The 21365-nt window shown below is 36.1% G+C and overlaps 1 protein-coding gene across 10 annotated transcripts in view; it reads right to left on the bottom strand.

Annotated features, from left to right (window-relative positions):
- Positions 1–20523, bottom strand: part of MIA3 (MIA SH3 domain ER export factor 3) — a 36179-nt gene extending 15656 nt beyond the window's left edge. For 4 of the 10 annotated variants that reach the window (XM_087964240.1, XM_087964267.1, XM_087964247.1 and 1 more), the window contains exons 1-6: positions 18649–20523; positions 16579–16712; positions 10183–10269; positions 6662–9452; positions 4759–5046; positions 3501–3640 (exon numbers count right to left, since the gene is read on the bottom strand). In XM_087964240.1, the coding sequence (XP_087820366.1) occupies positions 3501–3640; positions 4759–5046; positions 6662–9452; positions 10183–10269; positions 16579–16712; positions 18649–18793 (3585 nt within the window). In that variant the 5' untranslated portion in view covers positions 18794–20523. The remainder of the gene's footprint in view (positions 1–3500; positions 3641–4758; positions 5047–6661; positions 9453–10182; positions 10270–16578; positions 16713–18648) is intronic. The other 6 variants (XM_087964251.1, XM_087964284.1, XM_087964260.1 and 3 more) reach the window with 2 other exon arrangements.
- Positions 20524–21365: the final 842 nt, after the last annotated feature.

Here is a 21365-nt window from a genome sequence, read left to right as displayed (position 1 = left end):
CTTATTCATAATCCTGGGGAAAAAAAGATTTGTTGTAATATTTTCCTTTTGCTCCATATGATGCTACTAAAAAGTACCTCAGGTAATTAATTTACTGTTTTAAGACTAAAAGAAAAATTTAAGATACTGTTTCAGCCAAACAAAATTTAAGTAATGTTAGCACTATACCTAACATATAATTATTTAAAAAAAAAAAACCAATGGAATTAATTTAAAGTTATTTTCTCCTGAATTTCCCATGCTTGCATTTTATGCTTTCAGATGGATATATGTATTCTTTAAAATGTTGCAATCTGACAGCTACTATGCTGTATACTTCAAACGTTTTATAATCCATATGGTTACACATTTACAGTTTTGTTACCAGAGGTCAACCTACAATTATATCAAGTTTGCATTGCTCCACAAACATGAGAAATTAAAAGTAAAATATCAACCCAGAAACAAACTCATACAAGAATCATTTGTCTGCCATCATTGTAACTAACAACTTTTATTCCCTATAGATTTTTTTTGGTGGGGGGGAGGCAGTAAGGATACAAACTCCTCTCCCTGCCAAATCCCACCTCTGCTCAATTTCCTTAGCAGTTCTCCTATTTACACAGGGCCAACTAGAGCCACAAATCCGATCCTAAAGTATGAAGGACATCTGGCTGCGTTGTGGCTAGAAGTGGAAAGCGACTTGATGGCACAATCTATCAAAGTTTGTTCTGGCAGGTTTTTTTTTAAAATTACTATTTGTTCTGGCAGTTTTTTAAAAAATTACTATTTATCTCGAAGACAAGAACACTCTCTTTTCCTTGCAGCCCGATTCGACTTTCGCTTATTTTTTTTTGCCGAAAGAGCGGCTTTTTCAGTCCACGACCGTGACAACAGCTGTCTTCACCAGGCCCGCCGCCCTGTCAATACGTGCCCCTCTCCCTTCCCCGCCCGCAGCCGACGATATTTGGCAGGCAGGGATTCCGCCTCCTTTCCAGAGCAAAGACCCCTCTGATCCCTTTCGAGCCCTCACCTCACAAAAGACGGTCCCTAAAGGAAGCATAGCCCCGGGAGAGCGGCCCCTGCAGCAGAGCGGCGCTGCTGTTGCTGGAAGGGACGACGGATTCCATGGAGAAACCGGCCTGCGACCAAACCCCCTCGCTCTCCTCCTCACCCGTTGGTGCAAGTGTCTTCCCCTCCCCTCCCTTCCCCGGCTTCTGTTTCCACAGGGACACGTCACCTCACCGTGACCCCACCGCGACCCTTCGTCGTCATCGGCTCGTGCCTGCAAATGACGGCTGTAGGTTCCGGAAGCGGAGAAGCTGTGCCGGCTTCTGACCGGAAGAAAGGTGCAGGAAGAAGCGCTTAAACTCGCTCGTTAAACTAGCTTTTGCTACAGAGTTTGGAGGGTGGGCGGAGGGTTTTTTGTTTTTGTTTTTTGTTTGGTAAGCCGCGATTACAGAGAGGATCTCTTTTATTAGGAAGGGAGCCGTATATTATACATACATACATACATACATACATACATACATACATACATACATATATATATATATATACACATACACACACACACACACACACACACACACACACACACACACACTATGTAGACTCTTCTGGGGTCCTGAAAACCACGTATTTTCCTGGGTAGTCCTCGATTTACAACAGTTTTTTAGTGACTGTTCAAAGTTAAACCGGCACTGAAAAGAGTGATTTATGACCTTTTTCATTCTTAACAACACCTTGCAGCCTTCCCATGGTCACATGACCAAAATTTGGATGCTTGGCAAGTGGTTCATATTTAGTTTAGTTTTATTGTCATTGCACCTCATACAGCGAAATCAAACACCATCTTCAGTGCACATCATGACCATGACCATGAAAATAAACACAAGCACACATCCTTCACCCTTTACACATTGAACCGGAAACCTCCGACACCACACCAACACTGTACTATACAGCAGAATTCAAAAGAGCTACTGCCCTGGGATAGAAGCTGTTTTTCAGCCTATTTGTGCTTGTTTTTAATATTCTGTACTGACTGCCAGATGGTAATAGTTCAAAAAAGGGTGCCCAGGATGAGATGGATCTTTGAGGATGTTTTGAACTTTCTTAAGGCAGCGGGAGCTATAAAGCTCTTCCAAAGTGGGCCTCTTGCTCCACTCGTCTCCATTGATAAGCAAGGGCTGGATGTCTGATCTGTTCCTTCTATAATCCACTATAAACTCTTTGGTCTTATTGGTGTTGAGGACCAAGTTATTGTCTCCAAATTATTTACGAGGGTTGCAGTGCCCTGGAGTCATTTGATCAGCTTGTGTGACCTGACAAGCAAAGTCCATGGGGAAGCCAGATTCACTTAACCATGTTAACTAACTTAACAAATGCAGTGGTTCGCTTAACAACTGTGGCAAGAAAAGTCATAAAATGGGGTAAACTCACTGGACAGATGTTTCATTTAACAACAAAAATTTTGGGCTCAATTGTGGTCATAACTCAAGGACTACCTGTATTCTGAGCTCAGATCTATTGACCTTAATGTAAGAAGGCAAAACTACATGGATGTTTTCAAATACATGCTTAAAAACCCAAAGAAAAAAACCAACAAAAGCAAGCTCCAAAACTGAATTTTAAAGAAAATATCAAGTTGTGTTAGATCAGTGGTTCCCAACCTTTTTTTCGCCCCGCACCCCTAAAAAAATTTCACTCGAACCTCGCACCCCCTGAAATTTAGACTTTAGGAACTACTGAACGCGTTAAATATATGGTAGGATTGAATCTTTTCAGCTATGTATATGACGGCCACTAAATAACGATACTTAACTCTAAAATGAAAACAAAGTTAATCCATTGCATAATAAATAAAAATGCCAACATATAGCCAATATCCTATTATTTACCTGGACTTTTCTCGCACCCCCTGGAATATCGTCTCGCACCCCCAGGGGGTGCGAGCACCCCAGGTTGGGAACCCCTGTATTAGATAAATAGCTATTTTCCTACTACATTTTAAAACTAAAAAAAATACCCCACTATACTTTGCATTTTCTCCTTACGTGTTTATAATTTTCTTCAACGGAAGATTGAAGTGGCACTGATAATTGAACAGTGCAGACTACAGATTAGGCTGCAAATACTGTGTACATTTTCATTTTACAATACTTTCTAGAAAAGGCTCTGGTGCTAGAAAAGCTGGAAGGAAATGGAGGAAGATGACCAGATATAGGTTTTTTTTCCCTTTTGTTCAATCTTATTTGATTCTTGGAGACTAGATAAGTTGCTTAAGTTTTCTTGCCAAGGTTTTTCAGAAATGTTTTGCCATTGCATCCTTCCTGTAGGGCTTAGGGAAAATGACTGGCCCAAGAATCACCCAGCTGGCTTTGTGCCTAAGGTGGGAATAGAATTCAAGAGTCCCCTGGTTTTTAGCCTGATGTCTTAACCATGGAAACTAATTCTATTAAAGCATATGGGAAATTTTGGCTTTTAAAGCTATTATATGTAAAAGTAAGATTACTTACAATTTTTGTGATGGGTTGCATATTTTTTTTGGCTGACAGGACTGCATCATCAACAATAGAACGAATGTATGGAACAGCAGAATTTCCTTCCGATAGATTACTATCTTCTTGCATTGCATTATCCTTAGCATTAATTTGACCTTAGATTAAAACAAAGATTTTGAACCTTTTAATTAGTTTTCATCAAGCTATGGTTTTGGAGCATCTCAACACAACTTATAATAGTAATCATGTTAGCATGTAGAAGCCAACCAAAACATTCTGGTTTATAAATGTTTTCATAAAATAACTTTAGTTCATCAGACACATAAAATATAAAAAATAGGTTACAACTTTTAAAGATGTATTTTCACTGTTTATATTTTGAAGCTCACGTAGCTTCTGTTTTAATTGTATCCTGAACTGTACATTTCAGTTTTACAGTTTAATCAGAATGGATGGTGAGGAATTCTAGAAATTGTAATTTACTAAGATCAGAAGAAAATGATTGTCCATCTCTCATTGAACTGTTTTTTGAATAGACTTGAGTGACTCATTAAATCAACTTTTAACTAGAATTGTATCTAAATTTATATTGTTGAAATACTAGGATCAAATTATCTTATTTTGGATACATTATAGAAAGACAAGCTATAGAACAGGCTTTGATACTGGGAAAACTGGAAGGAAAGAGAAGTGGATGACCAGCAACAACGCTGTCATCGCTGCACTGGAAGACCAGATCAGGGAGACATTGTCATGGAAAAAAATCTAACTATGGTTGCTATGAGTTGACCACAAGTTGATGGCACATAGTCAATTAACTTGGAAATAAATGTTTCTTGTTCCACTATCATGAGGCAAGTACAATAGACACCTAGAACTATTTAGAGAAAACAGTGCTTTGATTCCACTGCTGAGTTTGTACTTGTCCCTAGCTATTGTTTATTTAATTATGATATGACTATACTATAGTTATTAGATCCTTAGCTTTGTACCATATCCTAAGCCATAACACATGGCTTATAAATTACACTGACTACTAGGTTCTTGTGATCTGCTAAACCAAAAATAAACAGCTCTATGGCTTTGATATAACCTGAGTCATAATAGCATCTTTTATCCCTCTAAGCATCTGTCTCTTTAAAAATGTACACGCAGAAGAGGATATCTCTCTAGTAATGAATATAACTAAAAACAGTTGTTTCCTGAATTATAATCTTGCAGCTATTTTTATATTCTATTTTTGAATAAAGAAACAAACTATCCTGAAAGTTACCTGTAATGAAATCTTTTTCTGAATCAACTGATCCAAAGACAACATCCACATTTGGCAAATTTCTGTCACCCTCAGGAACATCCTTGTTTCCCATATTAACCACCGTTTCAGTCTCTGTCAAAATGTTCTCTTCCTCTTTTGATTGATCCACGTGAACAATTTCTTCTTTTTCAAACGTCTGTTCTGTGTCCTGCACAGACTTTTGATCTATGCCCCTTATCGGGGTTTCCACAGTATGTCTGTCATATTCTGTCTGTTTTTCATTAACTATAGTAAGTAGAGATTTGCCTGTTGGTTAAAAGCTCTCACAATTTATTTACCTCTTGCATTCTGATTATTTAAATATATTTTGCTTGCAGATTTATTTTAGTCATATCTAACTTAGCATTTGAAATTAAGCAGAACACACACACATATTAAAAGTGCTTTTTTCCTGCAAAAATCCTGCAAAAATTGTGGGTTCTTTTTATTGTTTACATTTTCTGTTTCTCTTGCCTTTTTTCAGCTTAGATCTCGTGGCAGCAAATTCCGAGGTAGTCTTTTAAGCAGGCATTGACCAAACCTTATTCAGCTATAACACATTTCTTATATTTTCTAATAAGGTTATATTCCAGATTGCTAAAATATTAATTTTGAAATTTTGGTAACAAAATAAAAAAAATAAGTGTCACAATATAATGTTTCAGGATTTATAATCTTTTATCAGGATTTATCCACCTTATTGTTTTCAATATTCTCAAACAGAACTGGTACAAAATTTTTATCAGTTACACATTAAGAATTTAAAAATAATATAATATAATATACAAGTTATATTGATACACATACAGTATCATTTATATTGGGGTTGATCAAGTTTCTAGCCTCATTTTACTGTAAAGCAGATTCCAATTATAATAGTCTACTGTACAAATGTCAATTGCTGGACATTTGCTTGCACATTCATTTTTAGGAAAATATAATACTGAGTTCTAGAGCAATGCACAATTTATTGCTAGGAGTGTTGTTCCCTGTGTAAAAGTATATAATAGATCCTCCAACTTACATAAGCTTAAAGTAGCCCTCAGGGCCATTGCAGTCCAGGTGCAAACTGCACCACACAAGGTTGCCGCATGAGGAAGGGGACCAGCAGGCAACTGCATATGCATGGAGCTGGAAGCAAGTGCAATATTTAAGACATTTTGCGTATTTTTTAAAAAAAGATGGGGAGTTTAGCGGAATTCTGCACAATGGCACCTTTTATGCTAGCAGCAGTCCTGGTAGCCCTAATGAAATAATTGGGATTAATGCGTTCCATTAATTGAAATTCCAAGAATGATTATGTTGGGATATTACCCAACATGTAAACAATTACAGAGCTATGCTTAAATATAGATATTCCATATGTTTAAAAATAGTTTCACCTGAGCAACTGAATATATTAATTTGAGTAGCAAAATATGTCTCCTTCCTTCAGGTGTGAAAACAGACTGTCACCCAAAAATATAATAACGGAAAGCATCTGTTTATGTTACTAGAATTTGCACTGAAATAAAGATATTTTCAGCAAGTCTTAAAAAAAAAACCTATAATTTTTTTTTACAATGAGCTAATTTTCTGGGTTTTTAAAAAAAATCTGGAACAAATTGATTTGTCCTACCATTGTCAAGTAATTTAATCAGATGTGAAACCCAACAACTTTATTAAAATCTATCCTTAACATTTAGTCTAATCAAGGGATCTAGAAATAGTTAGCATTTATTCTGAGATTACTATCAAATTTGCTTATATCACAAGGGAATGTCTTTTTTTCAGCTTTTTCACCAAATCATAAAGCACAATCCAAAATATATTAAAATATGATATAAAGGGAAAGGAGTTTATTTCCAAGTAAGTGGTATAGAAGTGCAACCTTAAGTCTTACCTTTATTTGGATCGGGGAAGTCCATCTTTGGTTTTGGAAGGGATGCAAGTGGAACACTCTCACTAACTGGAGAGTATTTTTGCCTTAATGAATACATTAGCTCTTGAATATCATCCATTAAAGCAGCTTCTTCATCAAACAAATCTGTTTCTTTAATCTCCTCTTTATTTTCCAACTCCCTTGCATCTAAAATTTTGCTCACAATGTCCAGAATATTAGATTCTGAAGATTCAAGGATCTGATCCAAAGCTTTTTCAGTGTCCTCTTGATTATAACTATGTTTCTGAGCAAGCATCAACTCTAATTCCATGTCATGAAACAAATGCTCTATTTTGAAAAGATGCTGTTGTCCAAGATACTTCTCTAAACGTGCAATACGCTTTTCATCAAGAAACTCTTTCATTATAAGGAGCTGGGTCACAGACTCACTGTATTCTGGCTCTCTATGTTCATTTGAGTTTTCCATCGTATCTCCAGGCTCATATAAGTTCTGAAAGTGGTTTTCTGAGGTTTGTGGAAGTTTAAGAACTTTTTCTGAAAAATCTGTAGAGAGGTCTTCATTTCTTTGACTGAAATCATAATCCCTGTTTTCTGGTTCAGAAGTATTTAAATTGCTTGACATTATTTTATCATGTGGAGATGTTTTAATTTCAGACAATATTGTCAACTTCATCTTTTCCTCATTGTCTTCATTTCTCTTCATTTTACTCTGCTGGGAATTATAATTTAGTTGTATTGCCTCATCACTGGCCTCGTTAATTTCTTCTCCCACAACTTCTTCCTTAGCCTGATCAAGTGTCATTGCTTCTTCTCCTATTTCGTCAACAGGATTAGCACTTTTTAAAATAGCATTATTTGGCATTTGCAGTTGAGGACTTGGAATATCAGTATCTAATTTGAAACTCTGGTCATCTATCCGTTGTTCCTTAGATAATTTTGCACTTTCAGCATTTTCATCTTGTAGTAACTCCTCTTCTATTTCTTCAATGAAATCATCATCTTCAGCTTCTAGGTCTATAGGCAGGAATTCTGTGAGTGATTTTTCTGTATTTAAATAATCAGCTTCAATGTAATCAATGTTATGTTGAGTAAGGTTTCTATGTTGGGTAACTGTCTTAGATTTTTCTAGAACAGTTTTTTTCTCAAATGTTTTCTTGGTACTGGTAATATCATTCTTTTCACTATTTAAATCCTGCATTGCAGTTCCTTGTTGAGGCTGTTCAATAGGCACTTCCATATTTTTTTCAGTGGAAATTTTTCCCATGGCAGAGATATTTGATTGCTTTTTACTACTGAAAATCTTTGTTAATTCAAAATCTTCTTTATGTTCCTTTGCATCATACTTTGTTTTTCCATCATCCAAATCACTTAGCGACTTATTCATTAGGTCCTCTGACAAGTCTAGTACTATGTTCACTTGCTGACTATCTTTCTCATCTGTTTTGCTCATTTTTTCCAAGTTATTGTCCTCACTTTTTTCTTCCCCTCTTTCACTATCTTTCATTATTTTATTTGGAGAAAGACCTTCTGGATCAACTTTGATATCCAGAGGTGGACTTAATATTTCTTCTATTGTTTTTATAGATGATTGCTGGTCTTCCACATGAGCAAATGAACTCAAAGTACTTGTAGAAGTGCTTGGCAGTTCTTCTCTTGTCAGCTCTTCATTTTTTGCATTCTCATTTGCATTGTACTGAGTTGTATCTGTTTCTCCTGTAAGGTCTCTGATATTTACATCATGCACCTGTTCTTTAATAGAATCGTGTTCTGATATTAAAGGATCATCTTCAGTTGAAGTATCTGAATGGGTTAACACATGCTCAATATTTTGCTGTTTTCTAAATAAAGCTTCTTCTTCTCTTTCTTCTCCTGTTTGATCATCAGTTTTATCAACTATTCTTTCATCCTCACTGACATCTGCAAAAAAATTATCCCCCAAATGTGCAGAATCATCTTTTGTTTCATGCTGCAGTTTTGCAGCAGCTTCCCCAGTATTATCCCCATTATTATTACCATCATCTTCATCCTCATTATCATGCTCACTATCACTGCTTGCTTCTGATTCAAATACTTCATCAGGCGACAGCTTTTCGGCTTCTGGGTTTTTTGGTAATATGATTTCTTCTTCTACAAATGATAATGAAGTAATTTTGTCTGATTGTGTCTCTGGTTCTTGTTGCTTCTCTATATCATAAGAATCCATGTCCAGTTCTTCCCTGAAATCGTCATCATCCTGTGATGTAACAAGGCTTGTTGTCTCATCATCAGACACAAAGGCATCTGCAGTTGAGCCAAATGTTGTTTTCAAATCTTCCGATACTTCGTGGTGCAAAAGTGTATGAGCAGCATCATTTTTATCTACATAATCTGATGGTTCAGCTTCACCCTGAGAGTTGTTATGATTTTTGGCACTTTCATGTTTTGGCACTTGTAATGTTTCCTGCAGCATTTCTTCTGAAGGCTGATGTGCATTTTCGTCTCCCTGAGAAATGTCTGCCTCCTGACTTACACCAAGGCTCTCCCCCTTAGAATCAAGAGCTGCTTCTACATTCTCATTCTTTTTATGGAGAAAAGTGCTGTGTTCACCATAGTCCTCATTGCCTTTTAAGTCTGCTTTAAAACCATGATCAATCTCTGGATCAGTAGAAACTGTCCAATCAATCACTTCTTCTTTTATTGTTTCAGACTTTGGTTCTTTCATTTCCATGTTTTTTGATAGTTTTAAAAGTTTGTTCACATCATAATTGTCAAAATCATCTTTGCCTTCACCAAAGCAAACAAAATCTGTTTCCTGAAAGGAAAAAAAAATCTCAATTTTAACTACCGGTACTTTTTAAAAATACACATTTGCATGAATTGTTTCTAGTGTCTAAGTAATCACACTAGCAGTCAAACTCTTTAAAACATAAACAAGATGTGGGCTACAATCCTCTCATATTTAACTATGAGTAAAGCCCATCAATTCCATTTGGCATTTCATAACTATGCATTTTATTGGGTTGCACCGAACCAAAAGTATATTAAATTGGACTATATCACAATTTATCTATCTTTCACCTACAGCTGCAATCCTATATTCACAATGGAACTGGACTGCACTGGATTACAGTGAAGCAGGCAATGACACCATTTAATATAAATACAAATCACAAAGTCTGATAATCGGATATAGTAGGAGCCTGACAATACCCTTCTTTTCTAGCTCCTAGTCAGGCAGGAAAATAAAGGTTATCTGCTATATATTTTCATACATGTCTAGTAAAAAAAGAAAGGACTGATGAATCACAGCTCGCATTTTGTGCAAGCTTGATAAATCAGTAGAATTCTCTTTACTCTCCCCCCAATATTTGAAAACAACTAATTGCACCTAGTTAATGGTTAGCCTAAAAAAAGATGAACACTTGATGAGCAGTTTCCTATTTTTCCAATCAATCTTTCTTTTCTGCATTCTGAATCTACTGTCTGCATATAATTCTATTATAGCATGTAGCTGGAAAACAACACACATTTAAATAACTTACATCTGTTGGTAATTCTAGCTCATCATGAGTATAAATACGATTTATTTCAAGTAGATCCTTGGGAAAATATCCAAATACATTTCCAACCTGTTTACAAAAACAAAATAAAGAACAGTGTAAGAAGAAAACACAATAGGGACTCTATTTCTACCCCTGTTTAAACCCAGCTGTGCTTAATAGCCCATGGCCCATGCAGAAGTACAAGCTCTAATCAAGTAGGCTCCAATCCACAGGTTCAGCAAGTAAGACCAACATCTTCCACAAAATGTTTAAATATTGTTTAAAAATAACCATTCTGCACCACGATACCCATTTAGGGGACCCAGATTCCTTTTCAGTGATTTCATTTCATAATTTTAAAATTATTTAAATTAGAACCACAGAATAAAATAAAATTTGAGACTTCCGGTTTGTCGGCTTCGCATGAGCGGCAGGGATTTGCGAAGCTGCGCGATCCCTGCCGCGCTAGCCGTTTTGGGGCTCCGACCCAGCCGGGTACGGAGCTAGGCTGCCCTGCAGGGGCAGCTGAAGGTAGGGGGATCCGGAGAAGGGTTTGGGGGTGCTGCAGACCCCCTCCTGGCCGGCAGAACTCCCTTTTCCCAGGGACGGTGCAGCGGCGGTCTGTAATGGCCGCCACAAAGAAGCTGGCAGCCGGGTAAGAATGCGCAGGAGGAAGTGGAGAAAGTGATTGAGAGGAGAAAGTTTTCTTGGCTCCTAGGACTCTAAGACATATCTAATAAAATTCCTGAAAAGTATGACTTTCTGAATTATACCTGCCAGAAGAGGAAAAAAAGCGGCTGTGAAGGTGCTGAAAGGATAGCTTTCCCTCTTTTCCTACGGAATAAATAACTGGATATTAAGAAACCTATTTCTTTTAGGTGAAAATTGATTTTAAGCGATGAGTGGGAAGAGAGAGGATTAAAAAGAAAACATTTGTATGCTAAGATTTGTTGGAGCAGATGCCTTAAGGATTTGAAGACTAGAATATATTGCAATAAGATTTTAAACAGATTTGGACTTTCTTTCTCTTGGATTGATATTGCCCCAGAAGGAGAAAGTGAGAATTCTGCCTTGGTTTGGACTGACTGATAACTTTGGGACTGTTTTATTTTTTTTTTATTTTCTTTTGAATATTCTGGTTGTTGTAAGAAGAAAGAAGGGGAAAAGAAAAGAAAAGATTTATAATGGCTCTTTCTGTTGAGGAACTAAGAAAAGAATATGAACAAGCAAAAAAAAAATGGTAAAGATGGTGTGGAAGAAGCTTTCCTTTTCTTAGAAATGGCGCTTATTAATTATCAACAAACATTACAACAGATGAAGACAGCAGAGGAACAAGAAAGAAAGAAAGGAGCCATCTTTAATGAATCTCAGAACTTGATCCAGAAAGAAGGAAGAGAGAAAGAAAAGAAAAGAAGAGAAAAGAAGAAAATTAAAGGACTTAAGGACTTAAGATTTAAAAAAACATTTAAGAAAGGGAAAAATAAGGTGCAAAACCAATATGATGATAGTAAACAAAAGGGAAAAGGAATACGACAGAGAAGGGAAGCTGGCAAGGCAGAGGCTAGAAGAAGGGGGGTAGAAAGGTTTGTTGGGAGAAGAAAGAAAGGGAAAAGGTGGAGAAAAGCTACAATGTCTTGAAATTAAATGAAAAAAGAAGCTTTTTTGGATAATGGATAAAGTATAATTTTTTTTAAAAAAAAGATTTTGCAAGGTACATAAGATGAGATGGTAGTATTGTAATGATTTAAGAGTTGATAAGAGATTAAAATGTTAAAATGTTTAAAAATGATTGGCTTTAAAACTTAATAATAGGGGAGGTTTAGAATATTGTTTTAATTAAAGAGTTTAATAAGACTATGGTATTGATGTTATTATAAAATTTTATTATAGTATCTTTTTTAATATTTGGATTTATTGTCTAATTATGTACTTAATTATGTTGGATGTATTAGTTAGATAGAATGTACCAAGCAAAATCGGATTGGGTATTAGATATTATTTTAAAGATTAATTTGATTAACTTAGGGGGGAGATAGAAAGGCATCAGACTCTGATTAATGATTTCAGGAGAAACTTATTTTCTTTTTTTTTTTTATAAGGAATGAGACAAAGGGATGATAAAAAATGGACAAAAGATATAAATATAATGATTCAAATTAAGATGATTAATTAAGATAGAAGTAAGAAGTGTGAAATATGTGGGGAAGTTAATATAGAAGGCTTAGAATGGTAAATAAAATAAGTAATGATATGTAAGATGAGCATGAATATAATTGAAGTCCATGAAGAGAGAGACACCTGGGTCCAAGTTACTTTCCAAAAAGATTTTTTTTTATGTTTTGTGTGTTGTGTGTATATGTCTTTTTGGGGGGAGAATTAGTTAAAAATTGTAGAAATATAGATTGAGAATAATGGTAACTAAGTCAGAAAGAAACAGATGAAATAATAATAATGATATTGAATAAGACTAAAGAGAAGTAAAGAGAAATTGAATAAGAGGTTTTGGTATGTTGTATGGAAATGGTTTAAAACAGAATTATAATTTATCTGACTTGTTAAATTGACAATGAAAAAAGGTTTAAACATGTAATGAATAATGACAATTTGTGTGTTTTAAAAATTAATAAAACTTGTTATATAAAAAAAAAAAAAGAATAAAATAAAATTTGATCCAGTTTTATAAACAAAATTAAATGAAAGCTACCATTGGAATGATATTGTTCCAAATGCATCCAAATATTATTCAAAACATAATTGACAATCATGGGTCTTCAAAATGTTCAAATTTTAAATGCAGAATTTATAAAGACAGAACTTATTATGTATTTATTTGAAGAGATAAATGTATTCAAATAACACATTTATCACTCTGATCTTTTAGTATGTCCCACTATCATTCCATTCAGAGTTAACAGTATTATCAATAAAGTATCATTGCCACTGCCTTCTTGATTATGCTAGCCCAAAATGATATATTTCAAACTGAAATCAGGGGAAAGTATCTTTAATAATGATCTTTTAACTACTTTACAAAAGGAGAGATACTGCACACATATGTTAATTATATCTTAAACCATGAGACCAGTATCCTGGTCAATTTGATCAGCCAGGAGGGGGAAGAGGCAAACAGCTTGTCTGCATCTTCAAAAAACCACAGGTTGAAAGGAATCCAAATAGGAGAAGCTTTGCAAATGTTATAAATTGGAGTCAAGTGAACATTGTTGCAAAAGCATTTCCTCCCTCTTTGTTGATATGCGCTATTTATTTTAGAGTTACGCTTGCCACTTGAAAAGGGAAAACTCATATTCTGGTAAAACAAGCACTATAATGAACAGCAAAATCTGTACAGGTAAATCCTTGACTTCAATAAGTCAAGGATTAAGTCAACAGTCAATAAGTGAGCCCATTGTTTGCTATGGGTTAGGTTCTTCCAGAAATTGGAAGTAAATTGTGATCATGTGACTGTGGAGTGCTGCAGACACCATAAATGTGGGTTGCTGAGCCCTCAAAATGCTGTCATGTGACAATGGGGGATATAGATGTTGAACCTCGAATCTGGGTTGTAAGTCTCTTTTTGGGGTCCATTGTAACTTTGAACGGTTGCTAAGCAACCAGTCATAAGTGCTATCTGTGATGCTAAATTCATTTCTTAGCTACAGAAGAGGTTTTTTTCTCAATAAATTTATAAAAGGCTTATGCTATCTAATGCATTCATACAATATTCTCTAGGTCAGTGTTTTCAAATTTGGCCATTTAGGACATGTGAACTTCAACTCCCAAAATTTCCTAGCCAGCATGCTGACTCGGGAATTCTGGGAGTTTTAAGTTCAATGTCTAAAATGGCTAAAGTGAGGAAATACTGCCCTAGATTATTACAACTGTTATCAGGAAGCCCATATTAACAGTGGAGAATTGCCACTGAGATTAGATAAACTTGGCAATTAGATCCTGGCAGAGCACATTAAAAGTAAACACACTTGTCTACAGATACTATTACTATGTGTAGTTAGAAGGTGCTTCCTGAGCGTTGTCCTTTTCTGGTAATAGCTTTTATTTTAGGAAGAATCAAACATCAACAATTGACCACAGGAAATGTTTGATGACATATGTCATAAAATGCTATATAATTTTTATGTCATAAAATGTTTTACAAAATTTGCCAAATTTCAATGCCACTGGAGCCTCAGATCCTGGATTTTGGATGCATTCTGTGAATTAGTCAATCTGAAGTACCTTGATTCAAAAATTGTGGCTCTACGATGTCCCGTTTTGCCCAGTGAAAGGTTACAGAAAAAAAGTATTTTAATAGTATATAGAACAGTATTCAGAACAGTATGACTTCTTTTGCATGGGAAAATAATTTTTTTAGAGATACAATGAGTCCCATCATGTAATGTAGCCACCCCTAAGGATCTACTCACAAGTGACTTATTAGTAAGAAAAAGTAGCCTACTAATATCTCTTTGACCCTCACTTGTAAAAAAAAGCACTTAATACAAGATGAATCACTTTGAACTAAAGTAGCATCTTTGAAAGAAATTCCAGCACCAACCTAAGATAACAGCTCATCATGCTAATCCAGAAACAAACAAAACCAACCATATTCGAGTTAAAAATTATGCCTACTGAGGAAAATCCCCAGATACCATAGCAATTTGTCTTAACTAGTATTGTTTTAAATGTCTCTTAGGCTATTACTATACTATGTTTACAACAGAGAATGGTGTCCAATAACACAGTTATTCTGAACAGGTGGCATGCATGCCACAGGTGGGACTCAGGTAATCTATATGAGTCACAGAGTAAGTTGCAAAAGTCTTTAACATTTGATATGGGTGATAATGCATTTAAGAAATCGTTGGGGAAAAGAAGTGTATCATTACAGCTAATGCACTTACATTCTCAAGCTTATTTCAGTGATATTTGAAATGTTACTATAATCAACTTTTTCAACTGAAATTAAGCACAGATGCTTGAATTGTTAAAAATAAACTTGCTAATAACATGTTCTTGAATGTCACTGCAGACTGATGATATTTACAAATTCTCCTTCTCTCTCATTGATATAGTTTGCCGTACCAGACCATGTTATTATTACAAATATTACTTTAAATAACCCACAGTAATATAATTATTTAAATAGGATGAACTGGCAATGGCATTTTCATTTTCCTATTAGATGTTTTTCAGATAAATTGATATTTGGTCACAGAGGGTTTAGAGATATTTTCCTGAAAGAGAATTTTACTCATGCAGCCTCAGATTCAAGACCATTGAACTGCAGGGGTGAAGGAAAAGGAAACTGTTAACCTGTTATCTAACTTAGGAAATGCCATAGAGGCTATGTTTGGATAATCATATCCATTCCAGAAATCAAGACATAAATCATACATCTGTCTCTGTGATTATATTCTTCAGTCAAATATCTCTAAATAAAGAATTTACCATTTGGTACCACCTTTAAAATGGTGGTTACCAGAACAAGCCAAAATATTAAAGCATATAACTGTATGCGAGAATGACCTTGGGAGACAGGAGAATGCGGAAAGAGATCCTGACTAGGGAACAGTCATGTACGAGAGGCCATAGCCCAGGGCTGCATAATGGGCAAAGAAAGAGGCTCATAAGGCACCTCCCTCAAGTTCTCAGGTTGTGAAGCAGAAGATTTTCAACACTTGCAGGATTAATTTCAGTTTTCCTAGGTAGACCAAAAAGGAAATATGACCAGAGGAGCTAATTTTACTTTATTGTAAAGCTATATTAACAGAATTTTTAAAGTCTGAAAGTACAAATCTCCTGCTGTCTCCTTTACAACCTGAGAATTTTGGATAGAGTGGGGGGAGGGTCCTTTCTGAACCTGTTTCATAGCCCATTGTAGACATGTGGGCTATGCCCTCTCTTATCTGTTCAGTAGGCAGGTTGTCCACCCCCCCCCCTAAGTCATTCCCACATATCATTATACTATCCCATTTTGTTTACAACCCACTCATAGGTAACAGACTTCCTGGCTTGCTTTTTATTTACAACTCAAAGCAGAAGCAAGGTCATACTCTGAAACAATCATCATCCTTGATTTTTCAAAAGTCCTAAGGGAAAAAAAACATGCGGGATCCCCAAACCAAGCTATTTCTAAATCCTTTAGCCAATTCCAAATTTGTATCATGCCAACTATTTTGAAATATTCATATCATGCCTTAATAAGCAGAGAAATTAAAGAATGGGTCCTTACAATGCTAACAAACGAAGCCTTGAATTAGTCACGATTCTCCAAATATTTCTCAGCAATTTTAGGAAACTTTTGTTTAAAAAGTTGGTGAACACATGTAAATTTCTAATTAAAACATTGATTAAAATATCAGGTTCTCAAATGTTTGTAAAACCATGAAGAAAACTTACACTTCCAGCCCAAAGCTCATTTGTTCTTCCAATTAATTTATAATAAACATATATCGATTCACCTTCTTTAAAATTTACAAAACGACAATCTGGACCTTTAAAATCCTTTACTGCTTTTCCTCGACACATTAACACTGTTGAAAGAAAGTGACAAAAATAAGAGACAGTAAAAGAACTCTGACATATATGTCCATCTTGTTCACACAAAAAATGCCATGTAGCCCAGGAATGAAAAGCACTATAGTAATGTAGTGAAATTATGTTTTCATTATTTCCTAGCACAATGAAACCCAGTCAATAATTTGCTGAAGTTAATGACAAATGCTTATTTAAGTCAATGAACTGCAGCTGCAACTTAATTCACAATTAAGTTCCATCCAGACGAAAAGGAACTTGAAATATTAGATACATTATCAGTTAACATCAGATCAAATGAATAATCTGACAACAGATTCAGCTGTGCAATTAAAGAACCACCCACTTATTTTTTATCTTCAAAGAACATATTTTATGTACTTGTTACTTTTAGTAATTTTATGCTAGATATGGAAAACGAACACAGAAATGAGAATTAGATATTGAAATTGCTTCTCATTAAAATCACTTGCAGAAAAAATGCACAAAATATTTATATTTTTAAAATATACATACAACACATAGAAGCAATGCTGTGGGGGGGAGCATTAAGGCAAACAGGTTATATTAGAAGTTTACACCCCTATCCAATGTAAAAATTGCACATTCATGCCCTGAGGTCAATGTAGGGCAGTACTAACACAATTGGCTAGCTGTCAATCAGCATCCTGGTGCAATTCAGGATGCTAGTTATAAGCCTTACACAGTTCAAGGCATAGCTATCTCCAAGACTATCTGCTTCAAAGTGAACCTGCATATTCTGTTAATTCTGGGAAAGAAGCCCTACTGAGGGTCCCATTTCTGAAAAAAAAAAATCTGCCTGCAGGAGTATTGGTCTATCATATAAGCAAACATCCCTGAGGAAAATATACAGGAACCATTACCTGGGCAAAAAAAAGGAGCTAAACATGTTTTTAATCAAGAGAACAAGACAACATTTGGAAACAGTTCAATCAGATGCCTCCCTAATTTATTGCATGAGGCACAATTAGACTTGCAAGATTCTGATATTATAACCACTTTCCGTAATAGTTATAACCTTTCTATGGAGCTGATTTCCTGGTTTAGTCTACCAAGAGAGTGACCTCTGGAGAAGGGCCTGCTTAATGGTGGTCTTCATCCTCTCAACATCTTGCTTGCTTCCACATGTAAGCACTGTGTTTTCCACAGTTTAAAAATAAAAAATAAAAATGAAAACTTGTCTCTGGAAAAAAAAGCACTTGGATTTTCTCTTACACTTTTTCTCTGCAGGTTAGTACCAGTAAAATATACTGTATATTGTGTCACTGTTTTAACACTTTTAATTTTTATTTCTCAGAAATGCCACACTGAACCATCCAGAGTAGTGGCATAAAAATACTATTAATAAAATAGTAATGGAATCTCAAAAGTCTCAACATTTGGGTAACAGAAATATTTTTCTGTCACAGCACAGTATCTCAGATGATAACTTGTCTAGAGAACGTTGCTCAGATTTTAATTCCAAGCGATTTAAAAAAAAAATTCTCCATAAATCCTGTAGCTATATATAAAAAAAAAAAAACTAACTGCCGTAAGTTTTACAGCGACCCAAACAAGACTCGATTACTTTCATCATAGCCTCCAATAAGGAGCACCGGAAAGCCAGGAATGCTCAGCAAAAGGCGTCTCTCGCTCTTCTCAAGCAGAAAAGGCCAGAGGAAGGATGCCCGCCGCTCCCGCTCCTCCCCGGCTCCCCCGCCGCCCCAACTTGGGAGAGAAACGGCGGTTCTACGAAAGGAAGCAGAGGCTACAGCCCACCCTCTTCCCTCCCCAGCGCCCACGAGGAAGGAAGCAGCCCATCGCAGCGCTGCTTGATGTGGCCTTGAGGATGCCACAGGTCCAGCCTGTGATTCAGATCGGCTGCGGCTCGGCAGTCGCAGGGACCCGGCGGATGCCGTCTTCCCTTCCACTTACTGCTACATTCGGGATCGGCGCAGCGTTTGAATTCGGCGAACCGGCGGTCCGGGTCTCGACTGGCATGACTGGGAGCCGCCGGAATACAAAGCAGCAGTGCGAAGAGCGGGAGCGCTCGGGAAAGACGCCGCCGCGCCGCAGCCATGTTTTAGTTGACGAGGGCTGCCGAACTGGTGGAGGGGGGGAAGTAAAGCAGACACGTCAGCAGAGCCGCTTGGGAGAAGGATATGGAGGAGGAGCAGCAGAAGCTGGAGCCGACTCGGTCTCTCTCTCAAAGGCGGAGGGGATGGAGGCACACCACGCCCTGACTTCGCCCTCCGAGCATCCTCAGCCGCCCACCAAAAAAGCCCAGAGGAAGAAACGCTACACCTGGCTTGCTAAGAGACATCCAACTCTTCATCCCAGAATTCCATTATCATCGGTATCTGAGTTAGCTAGATACCCATATACATATACACATACTGTATATATCCCATATAAATGAGGCGAGACTTCCTCTGATGAGGCTTGCAAGCAATTTTTTTAATCTTCTATTATTAAAGTTCTCTCATTGACTTTCATTTCACATTTATAGGAGGAGAGCTGTGTTACAGTTCCCCAAAATCTGAAGTCTGGTAGCTTTTCTGACTAAGGAATTTTGTTAAAAAGCTTTTGTGAATTGCAGATAGTTTCATCAGCTACCTAAAGGTGCTAGACTGACGTAGAGCTTAATATGTTGCAATTACAAATGTATATAGTTATGTGTCTCACATGTAACATGCATCTATCTGCCAACTTGTGTTCCCATTTCTTTTCCCCAGACCATTTCAAATCCTTTATCAGTTTAGCCCCTGTATGCATTTTATTCAGTTGAACTGCAGCTCACAATTGTTTTAGTCAGAAAAAGTGCTACCAGATTCATGATCTTTCACTTGTCAATAGTTGTGAGTTGGGCCTTAACTTAACCGAGCTGCTGTGTAATGAGTCAGATTCCCACAATTTATTTAGATTTATTTGCTTGTTTCCCTCAGTCTAAAAACAGATGGAATTTACATCCAAGGAATCTCTCCCCCCCCCCCAAATGAAAAGGGAATGGGAAATCATTTTTCAGATAAAAGCGGTAAAACATAATTTAGATTTAATTCTGGGAGTTGAGGTCCATATGCCTTAAAGTTGGCAAGGTTGAAAAACACTGACTTAGACTAAAGGAAAAGAGGGAAATATATTTTTAATCTCTGAAAAATAATTTTCCTACACATTGTCCAAGACAGTAGGCAGCAAGACAAATAAAGCCTTCTCCTCTGGTTTACTATCTTTTATTAGTTTCTTGAAAGGATTAAGCAGGTGAAAGATGTTACTTCGAAGATATGGTTGAATGCAAAAGTACACAAAAATTAGTATTGTATAGGAAAATATATTCATCTAATATAAATGAAAGCCAAGGTTTGTCGGATCTTGTGTCCTCCCATGCAAGAAGCAGAGAGCCTGCAGCTTATAAAATGTAATGGTGTTCATCTTTGGATGGTTGGTGAAGAGTCCTTTAAAATAATGAAATGTATTAAGAAGGCAGAGTTCCTCCAGCCAACCACACACTTTATAACTGTGTGCAATCCACTGTATTCGTCCAATCACTGCTATTTTCTTATCTGTGTGCTATCTACTGTATTCATCCCATCATTGCTATTTCTTTATCTGCAATTACTATAATCTTAATTATTAACTGTGACAATGCTGCAAATATATGAAAACATCACATTTATTGTTTTACTTTTGTTGCTGTTATTCCATGCTATTCTTTGGAATCTTCAATATTAATTACCCTAAACATTCTGAAAATTGCCTACTATTCCATTCCTTAAATGTGATGTCTAAATTCAGTATAAAAGTAATTTTCTTTCAGCTGACTTACTTTACTGTTTGTCCTATACAAAGTGGAATATTTACTCTACATCAGGTTCTTCATTCATCTGTATAAATAGTACAGAGGAGGAAACATGATGATTCAGAACACTAATTCACAGTTAGTGCCAGTAAATTACATAATAAGGTCTCTGGGGTACTTTAGAATCCAGATATATCATAGCTGGCTCTTGGTTAGACAAAGAATTATTTGCAAAGTTTCTGGTTCTGAGTCCCAAATCTTATTTTACTTTGTAAGTATATTGGAAAATCCCTGGCATACAACTTCCTTGGCAAACAAACTTTGGCATGCATCCATTTAATTCCTCTATGGCCACTTTTATTGTTTATAGTCCATCAAGTTATCAAAGAATACATCTTACTATACAGCTGTAAACTAGAATGACTTTTAATGTGGATAATGATTAAGATTTTGCCATAGGACTAAGAATTAAGGACTAAGATGACAACTCACTGGATTGTTTTGGATAACGATAAAATAAAATTCAGTTTGTAGGCAGTGGGGAAACCACACTGTGTGAAATATATGCAATCATACAATCTCATTTTTCCCCAAGCGTATGTAAAGCTAGAATAGTCTGAGAGAAAAACCAGTAAATTAACACTTAACATGCTGAGCCAATTAACATTTAACCATAGATGAAAGAAATTACTTCCTGAACAGTGATTAGCCTCTACATATGAATGAGTAGATACCTGTAGAAAGGACTAATTAATATACTCGTCCCAAAGAAACTGGAGAACGTGGATTTTCAAAGATGATCACAGCTGAAGGGAAAGATTCTCTCTGTATGACAGTATATTTAAAAAGGATAAAG

This window comes from Notechis scutatus, chromosome 1 (assembly GCF_049901735.1).
Source record: "Notechis scutatus isolate UNSWTSFEM ecotype Mainland chromosome 1, rNotScu1.2, whole genome shotgun sequence".
Lineage (NCBI taxonomy): Eukaryota > Metazoa > Chordata > Lepidosauria > Squamata > Elapidae > Notechis > Notechis scutatus.
This window is presented reverse-complemented; position numbering and strand designations above follow the sequence as displayed.